The sequence below is a fragment of the Colletotrichum karsti genome, assembly GCF_011947395.1.
Source record: "Colletotrichum karsti strain CkLH20 chromosome Unknown Scaffold31, whole genome shotgun sequence".
In the NCBI taxonomy this organism is placed as follows: domain Eukaryota; kingdom Fungi; phylum Ascomycota; class Sordariomycetes; order Glomerellales; family Glomerellaceae; genus Colletotrichum; species Colletotrichum karsti.
In genome coordinates, this window is record NW_024065931.1 from 104,209 (window position 1) to 121,260 (window position 17,052).

At 53.5% G+C, this 17,052-nt stretch overlaps 9 protein-coding genes across 9 annotated transcripts; all 9 read left to right on the plus strand.

Moving 5' to 3' along the window:
* Nucleotides 1-879: 879 nt before the first annotated feature.
* CkaCkLH20_08928 (uncharacterized protein) lies at nt 880-1,851 on the plus strand (the record flags this gene model as incomplete). The annotated part of the gene is made up of 1 exon (XM_038891643.1): nt 880-1,851. The coding sequence occupies one exon, from the start codon at nt 880-882 to the stop codon at nt 1,849-1,851; it is 972 nt and encodes a 323-aa protein (XP_038742930.1).
* Nucleotides 1,852-2,265: 414 nt separating this feature from the next.
* CkaCkLH20_08929 (uncharacterized protein) lies at nt 2,266-3,207 on the plus strand (the record flags this gene model as incomplete). The annotated part of the gene is made up of 1 exon (XM_038891644.1): nt 2,266-3,207. The coding sequence occupies one exon, from the start codon at nt 2,266-2,268 to the stop codon at nt 3,205-3,207; it is 942 nt and encodes a 313-aa protein (XP_038742931.1).
* A 429-nt stretch (nt 3,208-3,636) lies between these two features.
* Nucleotides 3,637-4,596, plus strand: CkaCkLH20_08930 (uncharacterized protein; the record flags this gene model as incomplete). The annotated part of the gene is made up of 1 exon (XM_038891645.1): nt 3,637-4,596. The coding sequence occupies one exon, from the start codon at nt 3,637-3,639 to the stop codon at nt 4,594-4,596; it is 960 nt and encodes a 319-aa protein (XP_038742932.1).
* Nucleotides 4,597-5,255: 659 nt separating this feature from the next.
* Nucleotides 5,256-6,143, plus strand: CkaCkLH20_08931 (uncharacterized protein; the record flags this gene model as incomplete). The annotated part of the gene is made up of 1 exon (XM_038891646.1): nt 5,256-6,143. The coding sequence occupies one exon, from the start codon at nt 5,256-5,258 to the stop codon at nt 6,141-6,143; it is 888 nt and encodes a 295-aa protein (XP_038742933.1).
* Nucleotides 6,144-6,849: 706 nt separating this feature from the next.
* Nucleotides 6,850-7,692, plus strand: CkaCkLH20_08932 (uncharacterized protein; the record flags this gene model as incomplete). Its single annotated transcript, XM_038891647.1, has 1 exon — nt 6,850-7,692. The coding sequence occupies one exon, from the start codon at nt 6,850-6,852 to the stop codon at nt 7,690-7,692; it is 843 nt and encodes a 280-aa protein (XP_038742934.1).
* A 981-nt stretch (nt 7,693-8,673) lies between these two features.
* CkaCkLH20_08933 (uncharacterized protein) lies at nt 8,674-9,543 on the plus strand (the record flags this gene model as incomplete). Its single annotated transcript, XM_038891648.1, has 1 exon — nt 8,674-9,543. The coding sequence occupies one exon, from the start codon at nt 8,674-8,676 to the stop codon at nt 9,541-9,543; it is 870 nt and encodes a 289-aa protein (XP_038742935.1).
* An 847-nt stretch (nt 9,544-10,390) lies between these two features.
* Nucleotides 10,391-11,110, plus strand: CkaCkLH20_08934 (uncharacterized protein; the record flags this gene model as incomplete). The annotated part of the gene is made up of 1 exon (XM_038891649.1): nt 10,391-11,110. The coding sequence occupies one exon, from the start codon at nt 10,391-10,393 to the stop codon at nt 11,108-11,110; it is 720 nt and encodes a 239-aa protein (XP_038742936.1).
* Nucleotides 11,111-12,163: 1,053 nt separating this feature from the next.
* Nucleotides 12,164-13,057, plus strand: CkaCkLH20_08935 (uncharacterized protein; the record flags this gene model as incomplete). The annotated part of the gene is made up of 1 exon (XM_038891650.1): nt 12,164-13,057. The coding sequence occupies one exon, from the start codon at nt 12,164-12,166 to the stop codon at nt 13,055-13,057; it is 894 nt and encodes a 297-aa protein (XP_038742937.1).
* Nucleotides 13,058-13,726: 669 nt separating this feature from the next.
* On the plus strand, nt 13,727-16,316 carry CkaCkLH20_08936 (uncharacterized protein; the record flags this gene model as incomplete). The annotated part of the gene is made up of 2 exons (XM_038891651.1): nt 13,727-14,642; nt 15,283-16,316. 2 exons carry the CDS (start codon nt 13,727-13,729, stop codon nt 16,314-16,316), a joined length of 1,950 nt encoding a protein of 649 aa, XP_038742938.1.
* Between the last annotated feature and the right edge of the window lie 736 nt (nt 16,317-17,052).

Consider the following 17,052-nt stretch of genomic DNA (forward strand, 5'->3'; position numbering starts at 1 on the left):
GTTACCAACCTCTTCAAAACCAAACCGCCCAGCACTTCATCAACACTAAGGAGTTTACCCCCCTCCTGGCAACTTGCAGACTTATCTGCACCATTGCTTACAGTGAGAGTTCCAAACTGCGAGATGCTCGAAGACTAATTGAAGTTCCTCCCAGCCTACGTTGCCGCTTAGGATAGCATGATGAATACCATTGGTTACGGTCAGCTTTCCCGGAGCATTTGGACGGTATGCTGTCTCGACTGCTTCGGTTGGAGCGACGAGGAACACGACTACGAGTACGAGCGAATCAATCGGTCCGCCGACGACCAGAACCAAGACGACGGTCGCCACCATACCAACGGCGGGGACGAAAGCGGAGGAGACGACGACAGCGACGATAGTGACGACAGTGATTAGCGATTGTGACAGAGAAATGGGTACATGGGTATCACCGTAGATACGCAGTAGGTGAACAATGAACTATAATACTTCTTTACGACTACCTAGGTAGATAAGGATGATGCAACGATGCGACGGTACGCATGCCCAAGATATCCCAAGCCATGGAGAGGAAAGCTTTACTCGCAAGCCCGCGCTCACCGCCGGGCGGCAACCTCGATGATGGGTTGGGGCAAACAGTCCATTCTCGATGACCGGCTCGGTCACCTGCAGCAGTCAATTTGATGCGATCTCTGTTTGTGTGAAAATCTTGGGCCCGCTCTTTTACAAACGGGAAGGCGCCCTCAACTCAAGTTGCTCCTCTCGTCTCCATCTCTTCATCGCCAATCTCGATCTTATTTATTGCTCTTCTTTTCCATCCATCTCGACACTCCATCACTTATCTCAACATCTTCCAAAAACGCAACTTCCACAACCCAAAACCGACTATCTTCCTTCGCGATGTCCACCACTTCCTCATCCACCGCCAAACAGGCGTTCTCCCTCCAGAAGCTTCGCGATGCCCTTCCCGGCAAGCCAGGCCCCTCCTCGATGCCCTACGAGATCTTCCTGAAAATCTTCGACGCCCTCGTTGCCGAAGCCGAGGAGGACTCTGAGCCCATCCTTCACTGGACCACCATCAACCCGGACACGCCGGGCCATCTCCTCCTCATGGACCAGAAGGACTACGACAGACCCGGCGCCCCTCAGGAGAAGCGCTTCGCCGTCATCGGCAACCTCCTTAAGATCGACTCCAGATCCCGCCGCCACATCCAAGCCACCGCCTTCCGCCCCGTCGAGATGATGTTCCGGGTCGGAATGGACGACGCCTTCGTCGCCGTCGGCTGGATCTGCCCCTCGGTCGACCGCTTCATGCCCTGGACCGGCGAGAAGTGGAAGATCCCCACCCTCAAGAAGCTCATGCTCAACCCGACCCCCGACCTCGTCTACATCGTCAGCGCCATGCGCAGCATCCAGGTCAACGTCACCGAGCTGTTCCGGTACACCTACGTCAAGGACTTCCAGGACATGCTCAAGCTGGCCAACCTCGACGACATCGCCATCCGCGGCGGCCTCAAGATCACCGCGCCCGCCGTCAAGCCCCAGGACCGCCACAACCACACCGACCTCCTCCCCATCGACCCCCTCCTCCTCCCCGAGCTGGCGCAGTGGGCGCGCAAGTACGGCAACTCCCTGCTCAAGAAGGTCTGGCCCGAGATGAAGGAGCGCGGCATCAGGCTCTTCGTCTCCGAGTCCGACAAGGTCGACATCGACATCCTCGAGCTCTTCTACACCCCCGACGGCATCCGGATGCGGTTCCTGGACCCCGTCTGCCGGTGCTACAAATTTCACATCCCCGACAGCATGAAGCCTGGTGGCGTCGGTCGTCTCAAGGGCAAGGCTCGCAAGCTCGCGAAGGGTGGAAGGGCCTAGAAGTCATGGTTTCCTTCACAATGTAACATGTTGTCGGTGGACTTTGAAAGGTGGGATGGTTGCCTTGGGTTTTGTGGGAAATGCTGCCAGGAGAGCTGAAGATTCGGATGTCTTGCTCGTTACTTTGCCGAGGTAGTGCCAAATGAAGAACCCCTGAATTACAACTAAGTGCCAAGACGAAGATCGCCGTCCAGCCCAGTGTGAGTTCCAGGTTTTCTTTTAAGAAGTCGGGATCATTGTTGTTCCTGTTTTTCGGAGTTTCCATGTTCCATCATAATGCCTTACCGTCGCGACAGCGTCATAAGTGTGACGAAAGAAAAATGGGCCTGCTATCCACCTTTCCTATTTCAACGTCAACTGAGGCAGTCTCAAGTTGGCGATCTCACCATCTCACTCATCACAAAGACGCCGACAATGCCAACCACATCATCAAAGTCTTCCGAAGAGGGGCCTTCGATCGCTCCGTCTTCAACCACGGAAACTTTGCCTCGCGAGATCGTTCTGCTCATACTCGAGGCATTCGTGGCCGACATCGTCGAGAACACCTTGCCCATAGCCTTCATGGTCCACAACAACTATCCGAACGAGGAAACCGGGTCAAAGTTTTCAATTCAAGTCGAACATCCTGCCGCGGAACGGAAGCAAGACAGTCGGTGGTCGGAAATCCAGACCCCCCTTCACATCAACCAACACACGCGGGCCCTCACTCAGGAGCATTTCTTCTCGTACCCAATGTTCTACCGTTCGGACGTCACCCAGGGCTGGGTATGTCCGAGGTGGGACCGATTCAACTTTTACATCGGCGACGCCGAAAAGATGATTCTTGAGGAGGAAAGAAACGGCCTCTATCTCGAGAAGCACCCCGACCGCGGCCGGATCAGCCAGCTGCAGGAGGCGATCGAGAACCCGGCGCCGTTCGACGTACAGCTGGTCCAGGGCATGCAGGTTCTGCACAATTACCCATCCGACATGTTCGCCTCGCTCGATTGTGAGCCGGATGTCGAGCTGGCGTTCTCGCTGCCGAACCTGCGGGAGATCCACATCGACCTCGGCGCCACGGGCGTCGGGAAGGGGACCGTCAAGCGGCCTAGAGAACCGCACTCCCACGATGTGCCGCACCGGATCGACGCGGCGATATACCCGGAGCTGGCGTCGCGCGGCTATGACCGCGGAGAGGTGTTTGACATCTGCGCGCGCAAGGCGCAGGAGAGGGGCGTCAGGATCGTCTGCTTAGCCCAGTACCCCGGCTCTGGGTACTGGGAAACGTTGGAGCTGCTGCGGACCCCCGAGGGCATAAGGATGAAGTTCGTTCATCCCGAGTGTATATGCTACGGGCCCAATCCCTCCAATGATTGAGGCGGGGAGGAAGAAGGTTCCGGACGGAAGGGGAGGGGGAACGTGGGATGGAAATCGCGGAGGGCTGTGGAGAAGATGGGATCAGATCACGTGACCAAAAAAAAAACACGAGATGTCCAATGCAAGACATTGAGAAATAACTTTTCTCACAAGACACGACGTCAGTGCAAACTGCAAACAGCAGTCTTCAACACATCAAGACCGGAAATGGGCATCTCCAAGCCCATGGATCATTGTTGTTCCCGTTTGGCTAGGAGATGGCCTTCCAGGTTGACTTAGGTAGGCTCGTGGATCTTGGTCCCTCCACTGTGATTGAGAAATGGGTCTGGCAGCTTCACCGTCTTTTCTTTTTTTTTTCAACCTCAACTGAATCAGTCACCGGGTTGAGATCTCACCAACACCGTTTCACTTGTCACAAGGACGCCGACCATGGAGTTCGAAAACGAAAACCTCTGGATTCAGATTCACCCGTCTGCAGCCACGCGATCTCTACCCAGAGAAATCGTTCTGCTCATCCTTGACTCCGTCGTCGCCCAGGCCGTTGAAGATGCCTGGCCAGTAGCACTGACGGTCAGCGAGGGCCATATCGAGCATACCGACTGCAGGTTCCTTGTCGCAGTCGACTACCATGTAGCGCAAAGGATCGACAGCATAGAGGAGCGATTCAGAGAATGCCTCCGGACGCCTCTGGAGATCAACAAACACTCGCGCGCTCTCACGCGGACGCACTTTCTCCCTTACCCCATGAAAGGATATCGTGGAGACCCGATCCTGGGCTGGATCTGCCCCAGCATCGACCGCTTCTACCTCCAGATCGAAAACATGGACCGGGTGATGATGAGCATGGTGCGCCACCACAACTTCACCGACCTCCCCTCGACCAGCAAGATCCAGCGGGCCATCGAGAACCCGTCGCCCGTCGACGTCGAGCTGGTGCAGGGCATGCGAATCGTGCACGGCTACCGCAAAACCCTGTTCTCGCAGTCTACTGACTGGGCGCAGGCGGATCTCGAGGTGATATTCTCGCTGCCCAACCTGCGGGAGCTCCATATCGACGCCGGCGATAAGAGCCACTCCCTGAGTGACTTTCGCCAAGAGCCGTCTTCCTACGAAGGGCTGCGGCCGATCGACTCATTTACTTTTCCGGATTTGGCGGAGCACATTTTGGTTGAAGGCAATTCATTCGAGAGATGGGCGCTCAAGGCCGAGGAGAAGGGCGCCAGGATCCTGGGCATCGAGAAGGGCAGCGTGTTCTTCCCTCGGAAGTTCATCGAGCTGCTTTGGACCCCCGAAGGCACGAGGATAAAGTTCATTCCTCCCGAAAAGTTACATGAAAAACATGTTCCCATGTACGATTCAGATGGGTATGATTACGAAGCGTCCGACTGAGGGATAAGGGTGAAGCGACGATCGCTGGCTCACGGAGGAGGCATGTGCGAGATGGGTGAAAAGTCGGGCATTCGGTATGGGGGACTGGGATGAAGTAGCGGGTGCTTCTGAAGAAGACGTCAATGAGTCCGATGACGACGATGCTTGAATCATCAGACCCGGCGTTTTCGAGTATGACGGAGGTCGGAAGCTGACAATGAGACCCGGAGCTGAGCCTCCCCTCCCCCGCCCGCGTGACCGAGGTCAGCAGGATTCTTGGTCGGGTGGCTATCGGGTCTTCTTGGCTCGTCGATGGTGTATGTCATACCCTACCTTTCCCTCTTTCTGTTTAGTCTTTGTCCACATGTAAATGGAGCTTTGTCCCGAGCTGGCGGTTTTGGCAGCGCCCGTCTTTGTTTCCAAACGGCGGATGTTTAGCTGGTCTCGACCAGCCCCCTTCACCGCCGAGAATCGGCTTCCAAATATTATTTCCCCTGTAAAAAGGAGTCGAGGAGATTCCGTTTTTCAAGAGGATTCTGTTTTTGAAGTTTTGCTTCTTCGCATCCGATTCTTGTGAACCTTGGGTCCTGGGATTTCAGCTGTCGCAAATCGCATGCACCTCCCATCGCAACTGTCATTGCGCCTCCATTGACGCTTATCGCGACCCCAATCTCAACCTCATGTGTCCTCATCCAGCACCCTCGCAATGCGGCGAGGTACAACCTCCAAAAACGACGAAGACATGCGCGAACGTCCCCGCGCTCCCCTTTGAAGTATTCCTAAACGTAATCGATCTCCTCATCTCCGAAGCCGAGCACCTCGCCGAACCCATCGAACTCTGCTTCTACCTCTCCGCCAACGCGCACCCCGAGTCGCGGCTCGACGTGCAAATCAGCGACATGTACACGAACCCGCGGTGGACGATCAAGGAGCGGCGGCGGCGGTACCAGCGGCTCCGCCTGGCCCTGCAGCTGTGCCGGACGACGCGCGCCATCGTGCACCGCAAGTTCCGCCGCGTCCCCATCTGGGACCCCTTCAAGAAGGACACCAACCACGTCCTGGTGTACCCGCGGACCGACCGCTTCACGCCGGTGCTGTGCCGGATACCGGACGACTGCGCGCGGCTGGAGCAGGCGCTGCTGCGGCCGACGGCGGCGGACGGGGTGCTGGTGCAGTGTCTCGTGAGCATACAGGGGATGCCGCGGGAGTTTATATACGACGAGTACGCGGCGGATGTCGATACGTTGCTGGCGCTGCCGAGGTTGAGGGAGATTACGCTGAATTCGGAGGTTGTCATTACGAGTTCGAATCGGTACGAGTTCCCGGATCACCCGCACCCGAGCGCTGATATTGTGCCGATAAACACGTATTTCTTTCCGACGCTGGGGAGATGGCTGCAGGCGCATGGTAAGGCTCTGGAGGTGTTTTGTAGACGGGCGCAGGAAAGGGGGATCGGTGTGTTTGTTGGGAGTGGTGGGAGCGCGGAGAGGAAGAAGTTGCTGTTGGTTGCTACGGACGACGGCGTGCAAGCCATACTCCTCAACCCTATTTGTACGTGTGATCTGTAACTGGTATGGAGATATGAGCTCTTGTATATCACGAAATAAACCACCTTACAAAAGACTGTATTTCGTGGTCGACCCTGATCGATCGTTGAGTTGCTTGGCCGAGCCATTTGATGTAGTGATTCAAAATCTAGTACTGGCTAAAGTACCCTTCTATTGTAGCTTATTTGCAGCTATTGCGCCCCGTGTGAGTCTATGAAGAAATGGCCTCCTGTTTGCCCAAGTCGGCGTAGCAAATCGAAACGCACTCAAAGTCGCAACATACTCAAACATTACAGTAAAGCTATTATTAATGTGAGCATTTAATCCAGCTCTTACATATGATACAATCCACGCAGCTTGCATTTTGATCTGTACATACGTGAAATTGCGCGACTGCTCTACGACTTTACGACTGTACGACTTCACTTTATGCTGGCCGACTACGGTCAATGGAGCCCCGGCAACCCAGTCAAAATACCTAGGCGGCCTCAATTCAAATCAAGCAGTGGTGGGAAAGAGCGACAGGACTCCTAACCGGTGGGCCCCATTTTTCGCTACTTCCTCCTCTGTCAAATAAATATCAAGAGAGTGAGAGAGAAATAAAAACAGAACTTCCCACGTCCATAACACCTTTTCACCATCTTCCTTCTTCACTCTTCACCCACCAGAACTTCTGTTGCTTCCGGCATATTCTCAAGGGTTTACTTCAAGACCATCATCAACCAAGATGCTGCCCCAAACGACGGGCAGGCTGTTCGTTGACAGCAAGAAGACGGCCATCCCCTACGAAGTCTTCCTCAACATCGTCGAAGCGCTCATCTCAGTCATTGAATCGGATCAAACCGCCCACACCTTCCAGATTGTATCCTGCTACTATGGTCCCACCCACCTGGCCGTCACTCCATGCTGGGATAGCTTCATGTCTTCGAGTCGGATTACATCCCTGGACGCAAACGATATCAAACCGATGCAATCCCGATACCGTGAGACAAGCCTCCCTGCCCAGATTAACCGCTGGTCTCGAGCCAAGACCTTCAAGACATTTCGCCGCCTTCACATGAGCCTTACACACAGAGGCCCAGACCCCTTGGTCCTCCCAGAAATCGACCGTTTCGACCCCGCTTATGCGCTCATCTCCTGGCCCGCTCATAACCTCCTGGAACAGCCGTCTCCAAGCGACTATGCTTTGCTTCAGCATGTGGTGCACATCGTTCTCCGCAAGCCTTTGGACCTACTGAGATTTGATCACAAGGGTTCTGCAAAGAGCATTTCGGCCTTTCCCGCCCTCAAACGAATCACCGTTGGTTCTGATTTCATCTCGATTCACATGGCGCCAATTCACCCAGGCATATCGCCAATCGACAAGTCACCCTTTGAACAGTTGGCTTTTGAGCTGGCCTTGATGAGCGAGAAATTTCCTCACATTTTGCAGCAGTTCAAGAAAAGAGACATCAAGCTCTTTGGAGCCTTGAGATCCACTGGGGATGTGATTGTTGAGGTCATTCTCTTGGAGACATTGCACCTGCAGTACATGTATCCAGACTGCACCTGCTGTGAGTGGGAGGAGTGAGAATGGAGAAAGACAAAAAGCATTGAGGGAAATACATTAAGGAGAGATACAGGAAGAAGAAAGGCGGCAAGACAAAAGCTGTGAAGGAGCAGAAACAGCGTGGAGTTCAGGAACATTGAATCAAGTGGCATCGAATCATCACAAGAGCGGTATCAGGCAGTTGAGGTACTGGGACTCTGGGCATGATTACACAAAAAGCGGACAGTTTCTTTAGATATCGCCATAGCAATACAAGAAGCTGTTGTATTGAGTAGCTGAATGAATTTCGCGGTATGGCACAAGGCATGCATATGATTTTAAAAACTTTCCCATCTTTGATTGCTAGGGCTGTAGTTCTCCTGGGCTGTCTGGACGGTTTGAACGGCCATAAGGATTATTTCCTAGCTTGTTCATTTCCAAATGAAAATTGATGTCGTGTGGCAGAGTCCTTGGAAGAGTCTCCTGAGTTCTACAAAGCCCCATATCAGCATGCCTTCCTTCCACGACAAACCAGGCACCGTCTTTCTTTCACACCCCAAGAACTTCGCCACAACCACTCTTCTTGCATGGGGACTGCCTTTCTGGATTTTTCCTTGAAGTTCAGAAGCTCAATACCTCCGCTCAGTGTTCAACGGCGCAACCCTTCTTCCCATCTCCAGCCTGTCTTCCTTCCAGGGCCAGACAGACGCTGAATCACTTCGACACTCAGAAAAGCGCAGAGAGGAGCTGCTTCCGCATCGCAAAAACTTCACCACAAAATCTTTACCTCAACCACCCTTCTTGCCCAGAGTCTTCCTCTCTGCAGCTTCCTTCAAGGATCCCATATTTCCAGCCAGGTAAGTTTCCTCGTATTGCTCTCCATCAACGAAATCGAGCTAATGTTTCCTCGCCAGACCTGACTTCTGCATCGGATTTACCTGAACCGAAGCCGACTGCCTGCCACATCACCACCGCAAGAGCAAATATTCACAGACACACCGATTCGCCGGCGCAAGTCTAGCCATGTCTCCCCAACAGGCCCCGGCCATCGAAAGGCTTCCCTTCATCCCTCCAGAGATCTTCCTGAACATTATGGAGTTCTTCATCGCCGAGGCCGAGAAGCTTCAGACCTGTATCCTCTGGGAGCTCCACCACACTTGCGAAGACCGCTCCAAACTCTTCGTCGCGCCCTACAATACCGACCTGGCCTACGAACTCGCTATAAAGGAGCGCTTCCGCAATGTTCATCTCGTCCTACAAATCAGTCGAGCAACGCGCGCCATGGCTCATCGGACGTTCATTCATGTCCCCATGGCCGTCCGCGGTCGCAATTGGGGTCTCAGGATCTCGGACTTCAACACACTGGTCTTGCCCAAGCTTGATTGCTTCTATCTCTGTTACCCTGATCACTGTCTCGGCGATCTCTCCATGGGCTGGGATCAGTATCTCGAACAGGTGATGCGGCAGCTACGCCCCGAGTCTTACGCCCTTCTCGAACGAATTGAACATACCTACCTCGAAGACATATGGTGTCTTGCCCCATGGGAAGCTCCCATACACGAGGTCATTCTCTCCCTTCCCAACATCAAGGATATCTTGGTTGACGTTGGAAGCCATAACGTCGAGGAGATGCAATTGACTCGGCACGGCGGCGAGCGGTTTATTGTCCACGGGGTGTCCCGTGAACTGACTAACTGGGAATCAGGTCTTAAAAATATGGACTTGAGCTGGGACGAAGTGTGGGAGCCATTTCTTGAGAGAGGCGTCAAGCTCTTTGGTTGTCTGACTGATTCTCTCACTCTGTTCATGGAAATCCTGATCACGGAGACGGATATTTCTTACAAGTATCTCGGTCCAAAGCGCTCGGGCGTCGAGGAAGAGGAGGAGGAGTAGTGGATTGAGGTGGGTGGCTGTAATGAGGTAGCTCTCATCCAGATACCGGCATCCATAGCAACATGTATGCTCGATGGTACATTGGTACGATGCCTTGGTTTCTGCTGTCTTTCTTTCCAGTACAGTCTAGTTGTACTTGCTGCGGTGAATACACCAAGAAATATTGTAAACAAGAATCAATAACCGAGCAGTCAGAGACGAAGTGACCATAAATGATGAGCAAACAAAGGCCGTGGCGAAGGTAAAACTACCAACGAAATGTATCCCGCGCGACTGACAGCAAAGTCAAGACTTGACGTGGAAAGAAGTTATTAGCACCTTTTCTTTTGCAATCAAAGGCTGCAGTCTTGAAACATTGATGCTGATGTGAAAGAACGTCACTCCAGACAGATGTGGAAGAGTCTCCCAAGATCCGCAGACTGTGCCGAGCGACTTCGTGCGCATTCCAGATAATCTGGGTTCATCTCTGAGATAATTATGGGCCCACCACCGGCAACGTACCCAAGGTGCCATTTTTTGACATTCACCGTCCTCCTCTCTCCAGCAAATGACTCTGAGGAGAGCTCACCTCCAAGCTGTCGCGTCCACATCTTCTGCAGCCTCGAAATTTGAGGTTTCGTCTATTTTAGGCTCCCTGAAAGCAGATCAGTAAGTCCGTCAGTTGGAGTTTGGTTTTTCGGGGACCCTTCTCGTGTCGTATTTCACTTGCCTCCGACTGCTCGCTGACGTGAGCGTTTTGCTAGATCTCCCAGTCGCACCACCTGCCCGTAAGGCACACGATCACCGCTTCCTTCCCAACCACTTAGGCTACATATTGCCAGAAGAAGTTGCCAGAACAAGTCCGGCCATGTCTCTTCAACAACGAACCCTCGATACAAGCAACAGGCTGGCCGTCCCTTACGAGATTTTCTTGGACATTATCGACGCTTTCATCAACAACGTCTTCGCCACCAACATTAAGCCGCCCGAGGAAGGTGTCAACTTGGCATTCCTTTACGAACACAAGGTCACCTCAAAGCTTGCTTTTGTGGTGGCTACCGGCAACGAGTCTTCTAGCTGGATGAGCAAGATCTTGAAAGACCGCTTTCGCTCCGTCCGCGTCGCCCTGCACCTCGATCGAGAAAGTCGCGCAAAGGTTCATCGCAAGTTTCCCCCGGCTGCCATATCCATCCACAAAGACGATTGTCGATGGTCCGTCAATGCCTTGACCATCCCGGAGATTGACTCCTTCTCCATGCTCTACTTTCCGGACAGGCGCGACGCGAAGGCCCAGCTTCTGGAACATCGACTTCTCCAGCTCGTGCGGCTCCCCAGCGCCGAAACGTACGCTTGCCTCCAGGGCATCCAGTGCGTCTATTTCCCGAGCGTACTGTGCTTCGACGTCGACCTCAACGACACGGGTGTCGCGGTGGCAATGGCCTTGCCCAACCTCAAGTCCATCACGGTCGTTGTCGGCGCTACTACCGATGAAGGAATGAAGGATAAGCCTTTTCCCTTCACAGGCAACCCATCGACGGCGTCGTCTTCCCCGATCTGCAAAAATGGTCCAATAAAACCTCCCATATAACCGAGCTGTGGCCTCCATTTCGAGATCGAGGCGTGAAGCTCTATGGAGTCTTGGCCGCGATACACATCCCCGTCATGGAGATATTCGTCACGGATGAGGGTGTTTCTGTGGAGTATCTCATGTCGAACTGCTCTTGCTGTGAGCATCTCGAGAGATGAGATGCCGCCTAGAACGTCGCGACACGAACAACGACACGAACAGCGACAAGCAGGGCTTCAATATCTACAACGGCATTCCCGAAGCAACCGCTCTCAACATGGCCGAAAAAATCACAATACGACAGTGCTTTGACTTGGTACCGGAAGGATAGAGGGGGAATCCAGGTTCTGCAAGAGTCAACGGCGTTTATCTGGTGGATAGAGAGAAGTCTGAGACACCAAAGCAGTTGAGGAAGACACGGCTGCAGTATTCCAGTCATCATGTTGACGTCAGGTTTTATGTTCTCTTAATTGATCAGGACCTCCGCATCAACATGTCACAGCGGAGGCAAGCAGATCGTGTTGGGGAGCAGTATACAGGACGTTTCACAAGATAGACCGGTCTGTAGTAATAATAACAATGAGCTACGAACCTCGATTTCCGAGTTTTCCAAGTCCGATGATAGCTCCTACTTTGCGTACCAAACCCGAAAGCTTGTCATTCAAGGTGAGATGTGGAAGGTGCCAGCTTTCACCGGTCTTTCACCTGCTTTCCATTTTCGTCATCAACGTCGACTGGCCCACCCTCGGGCAGCTGCATTCACCAGCGTAGCAAACAACACACAATCGCATCTTCCAGAAACAATCTTTCGGTCGCAAAAATCAGACGGACTAAAAATTTCGTCGCAGTATCTGACCGGACGCTGGCAAGACCAACAGCCTACCGCCCCAAGCTTGCCAGCTTCGCATCTTGCGCCGACGACATCGCATCTTCTGCTCACTCGCCTCGACTTCCAAGCTCGCTAGCAAACACTCTCCAAATCGGCCTGGAGAATCTTCTCTTTCTTCTCCTCATTCAGCTCCCCGCTCTCGTTCGCATCCAAACCACACACGAAAGCTCTTGCAGGCAACCACCATGGCCATGTCCCTCAAGAAGACGCCCCCGGGCAAGGCCGGCCCAGCTTCGCTGCCATACGACGTCTTTCTTAACATCATCGACATCCTCATCACCGAAGCCCAAGTCTGCAAAAACGCCATGATGTGGCAGCTCTTCTACAACCACGACGCCGCGACCAGGCTCGTCGTCTGGGAAGGTCCAAAGTGCCCGGCGGCACCGGCGCAAGACCCGGTCCAGTGGTCGCGCCATTTCAACACCCGACTCCCCGCGCAGATCAACCGCATGACGCGCTCCATGGTCCATCGCAAGTTCGTCCGCGTGCCGAGGACCTGTCACTTTGCCGACGACGGCACCAGCAATGACGAACTCCCCCGCATCGACGCCTGGGTCCGTCCCGAGCTGGACTACTTCATCCCCTTCTTCTCCGACCACGACGAGTCCCGCTTCGAGGAGGAGCTGCACTTCATCCAGGCCATGTTGCTGCCCACTCCGCAGGCCGACGTCCTCACCCGCTCTATCACGCAGATCGTCACCCCGGGACGCTGCTTCTGGTGCGAGACCAATGCGCCTGGCGTCGCCGCCCTCTCGACCCTACCGAACCTCAAGGAGGCCTATATGGACATCGGCCGCTTCAACCCGCCCGAGAAGCTGCCCAAGTTCGACGGCCGTCTGGTCCGCATCGACCCCAACATCTTTCTCGACCTGAGGATCTGGTCCATTACCCACGGCGCTGCTTTCAGAAACCTCTACAAGCCCCTCCGGAAGAGAGGTATTCGCCTCTACGGCTACGCCAACGACGTTTATAACCCTGTGGTCGAGGTGGTGGGTACCAAGAGAGGAATCCGTGTGAGATACACGCATAACCGGTCCGGCTGCAACTGCTGCTGCGACCCGAACATGCCTCCTCACTAGTCGTTGTCACCGGTGGTGAAGAGGTTTGTTGGTGGAAGCTTGATTTCGGACAGCACATACATGATAGCTACGGATGATTCTGGGAGAAACGAGGTGTTGGGTTGCTTGGCTGAGCTTTGAGGCGAGAACTTGGGATTGACTGCTTGCAGGTATGACGATTGGGAGATGAGAGGAGCTAAAAGCAGAGTTGCATGTAATCTACTCCGAAGCTGGCATAATTAGATGGATCGGAATCCTGGCTGTTAGCTAGCGGGCAATTGCGCTACTATGCGACAAGCATACACTACGCTTAACTACGCTTTTGCTTACAGTCAGCAAGCCGCATCAATGAGGCTTGGTATCCGGCGCAGTGCGGATGTGAGTCATCGCTAGGGTTGGATGAGTCTACGACGTAAGATGAGAGTTAAAAGACAGTGAAACAACCGATTACAAACCAAATTTGAGCGCAAATCCCAAATGATGTTGTCAAGTTGTGAGTCAGAAATCGTTTGAATGCAGTCGCTCAATGTTTTTTTTTCGTGAGGTGAGGTTCAGTTTAGGTAGGTCGGCGATCGCGCCAAGCCACACCCAATACCGCGGATTCAGCCACAGACATCGGCATCACGCTGAATATAAAGCCTTCCCGCCTTTTCGTCGTCGTATCTTGTTTAGGTTCCTTTCGATATCGCCATGACAGAAACAAGCCCCCGTGCTCTTCGCGCAGAGCCGCAAAATGCGGCTCTCAACTCCAATATATTCTCCCTCTTACCATACGAAATCTTCCTCAACATTTTCGACATCCTCTTCGCGGAAGCCACAAGTTCACCAGAACCAATAGTATGGAATCTGTTCAGAGAAGACAATCTCCCGGAACAATTCTATCTGACGGTGCCTCGCGAGAAAGGTAACTACAGCAGCACCGACTCTCCCGAGTCCCGGAGCAAGAGACGCCACAACGCCATCCGCAGTGTCTCCCAAATCAACCAGTACACACGCGCAATGATATACCGCAAATTCTCCCGCCTCAGGCTCCTCCGCCAACCATACAAACACCTCCAACCGAGCACCAGAAAAAGCACCAGCGCCTGGGTGATCCCCAGCATCGACGTCTTCATGCCGCAGCTGTGGGACGGAAGGCGCTGGTCCACCCGGACCCTCATGCCCGACCTGACAAGCCACCTCCTGCCCCTCGGCCTGCAGACCATCCGCTGCGTCGAGACGATCGGCTTCGAGGACGCGCACCCGATGCTCTGCGTGCTCAAGCACGAACCGCAGAGCCTGGCCTCGATGCCGAACCTGCGCGCCCTGACGCTCTTCTACGACGGCAACTTCTGGGCGGACGACGACGGGCCGCGCGCGCATAGTAAGCGCTCGTTCCAGCTGATCAAGGGGGAGGGGCGGTCGAGGACGGATGTGCTGGTCAGGTACGCGAGGCTGTGGCGGCCGATGACGGAGAGGTTCGTCAGGCTTACGCTCAGCGCGGTCTCGAATCGGGATTTGCACGGTTTGCGGACGGCTGATGCCGAGCTGGTGAGGAGCGAGGTCTGGATGGTCGAGGGGCGGCCGTCGGTGTATTCTTGGCGGATGATTTGTATCGATCCTGGCTGTAAGCTTGGGAGGTGGAATCATAAGCCGCTTCCTTTCGAGTTGGAATGATTTATCTGTTCAATATCTTTTTCGATCATGTATTATTTTTGGCGTTGCATTCATCCTGTTTTTTGAAAAGTTCTTGTTACCGTCTTGGTGGATGGAGAACAACCTAGCAAGCAACCAGGTGGCATGATTACTTCCCTTGCTTCTCTTTCCCCCGTGCAAGTGCTGCCTAGATGAAAATCTTTGGATAAATAGAGCGCCAGGTTCGCCGCTTCCCAAACAATAATTTGGAGAAAAGTCGCTTCGAGGTATCATCATGACGAGAACGTATCTGTTTGGTTTTACAAAGTTCTCTCCAGGCAGAGACAAGTACGCTATTGAGGCTCGGGCCCTTCAGGCGGGCCTGGAACAGGGTTTTCTCACTTGCACACCAAGAAGAGAACCGTTCTATCTGTTGCTGGTTTTAAAGGCTCGACAACGAGGAAGGAACCGTCAGTACAGCCAGCCTAGACCCACAATCCTGGGCTCCTTCCATCTCTCGTCACGCCCATCCACACACCTTCCATCCAAAACCCAGGCCCCCATTCCCTTCAACCCCTTCTCTTCAACCCTACCTCTTCAATGCAACCTCTTCAATCTGACCTCTAGTTCAGACCGTTGCGACCCGTTTTCATCTTCTCAATCAGCGACAAGGATCAGCAACAAGGAAGAGATGGGCACCCCCATTCGAGACAGTTGCAGCTCCAAGCTGACGACAATACCATACGAGCTCTTTCTCCATATTATTGAATACATCATCGTTGGCGCGGCTGAGGCCTGCATGGCTCCCAACACCTGGTACATGGGTTACCTCGTTGACGAACTCAAAGAGAATAACCAGATCATCAACCATCACACAACATCAAAGAATGCCGAGGGCAACCAGATCAATGGCGAGAGCAACAGCAACAAGCCAGCCTCCAACCAAGACAAAGGCGAACATGATGCCTCTTCAGCCGTCAAAGACAAGTGGTGGCCCCGTGAAGCCCAGTTCTGCCTTTACGGTAACTACTACACTGGCATTGAAAGACACCAAGTCACCCGTCTTGCCTCTCAAATCAACAGACAGACAAGAGCTATGACCCATCGCACTTTCCTCCGCTTTCCTGTCAAGAGCTCACCAGTTGAGGCATGGCTGCTTCTGGAAATCGACGAATTCATACTGAACCTCTCCTGCAGCGACAGGGTCCAAATGCCGTTCCCCTTTGCCAGCTCTCTCGCGCTGCGCGACACCATGCTCCATCCCACCCCCGGGCTCAAGAACCTCTTCGAAAACATCAGGAACATACACATCGAGTCCGTCGCGTTGTTTCAAGAAGCCAATATTGAGGATATGAAGGCTATCTTGGCGTTGAAGAGACTCAAGCAAATCCGCATTCGGATAGGAGAAGTCGACGAGAGCGGGCTTCATCTGGCGCAGAAGAACGAGATGATTGACTGGTACTTCCCTGATCTTTTATCCTGGGAACTCAATCACGGGTCTTCTTTCGCGCGGCTCTGGAAGCCATTCAGAGACCGAAATGTGCGCCTTGTTGCAGAGGATAAGGAGGAGGGCTACTGGATGCAGCTGTTCGACACACCAAATGGGATCCGCATTGTGTTTCCTTTTGACGGATTTGTGGAGGAGTATGACTCTGAGGAGTATTGAAGCTGAAGTCAGATGCGGGTTGCTCTTGAAAGGGTCGAACGTTCGCAAGGACGAGTGTGCTTTGCCAGTTTACACTTCGCCTGTGTACACCGGTAGCTCCGTCAACAGACTTGCTTGTTGGAAGAATTACTGTCTATAGCAGCAAAGAGTCTCATGTCGGACGGATCTCTCAGCCACAGCTTTACTGCAACCCTCACCCCCTGTTCATCTTCTACTGTTGGAAGCTTTTAGCAATCCGAAAGCCTATAGGTTCATTCTCAAACATGTTCAGTGTCTACATTGCTGCAGATTGCCTCCTTGATTGTGCCTGTGGTGGCATCTTTGCCCGCCGGGCCCTTGGAAATTCCATCCATTATAACAAGCACAAGAAACATCAAGACGGAGATCATCACAGGCATCCAACATGATCAACTCGTCGTTTTGATATCTCTCACGGCCTGCTCTCAGATCTGCACTCAAGCAGCGAGTCAGCCTCACACAGATATACCATCTAAAATGGTTCTGCTGCCACATGCCTACTTTACCGGCCCAGCCGGTGCTTTCTTCAATGAGAACGAGATCACTGTCACCAATGGTCCCGCCCTCATACGCCTCTTTTCGCGAATTCCGATGATCCAGCTCAGTCAGTTGTGCCTCAGAGGCGTTTCAGCTATTACTTCCATTTCATGGTTTTCTCATTCAATCAAGGAGCGGGGGGGGGGGGGGGGGGGGGGGGGGGGGGGGGCGCGGGGGGGGG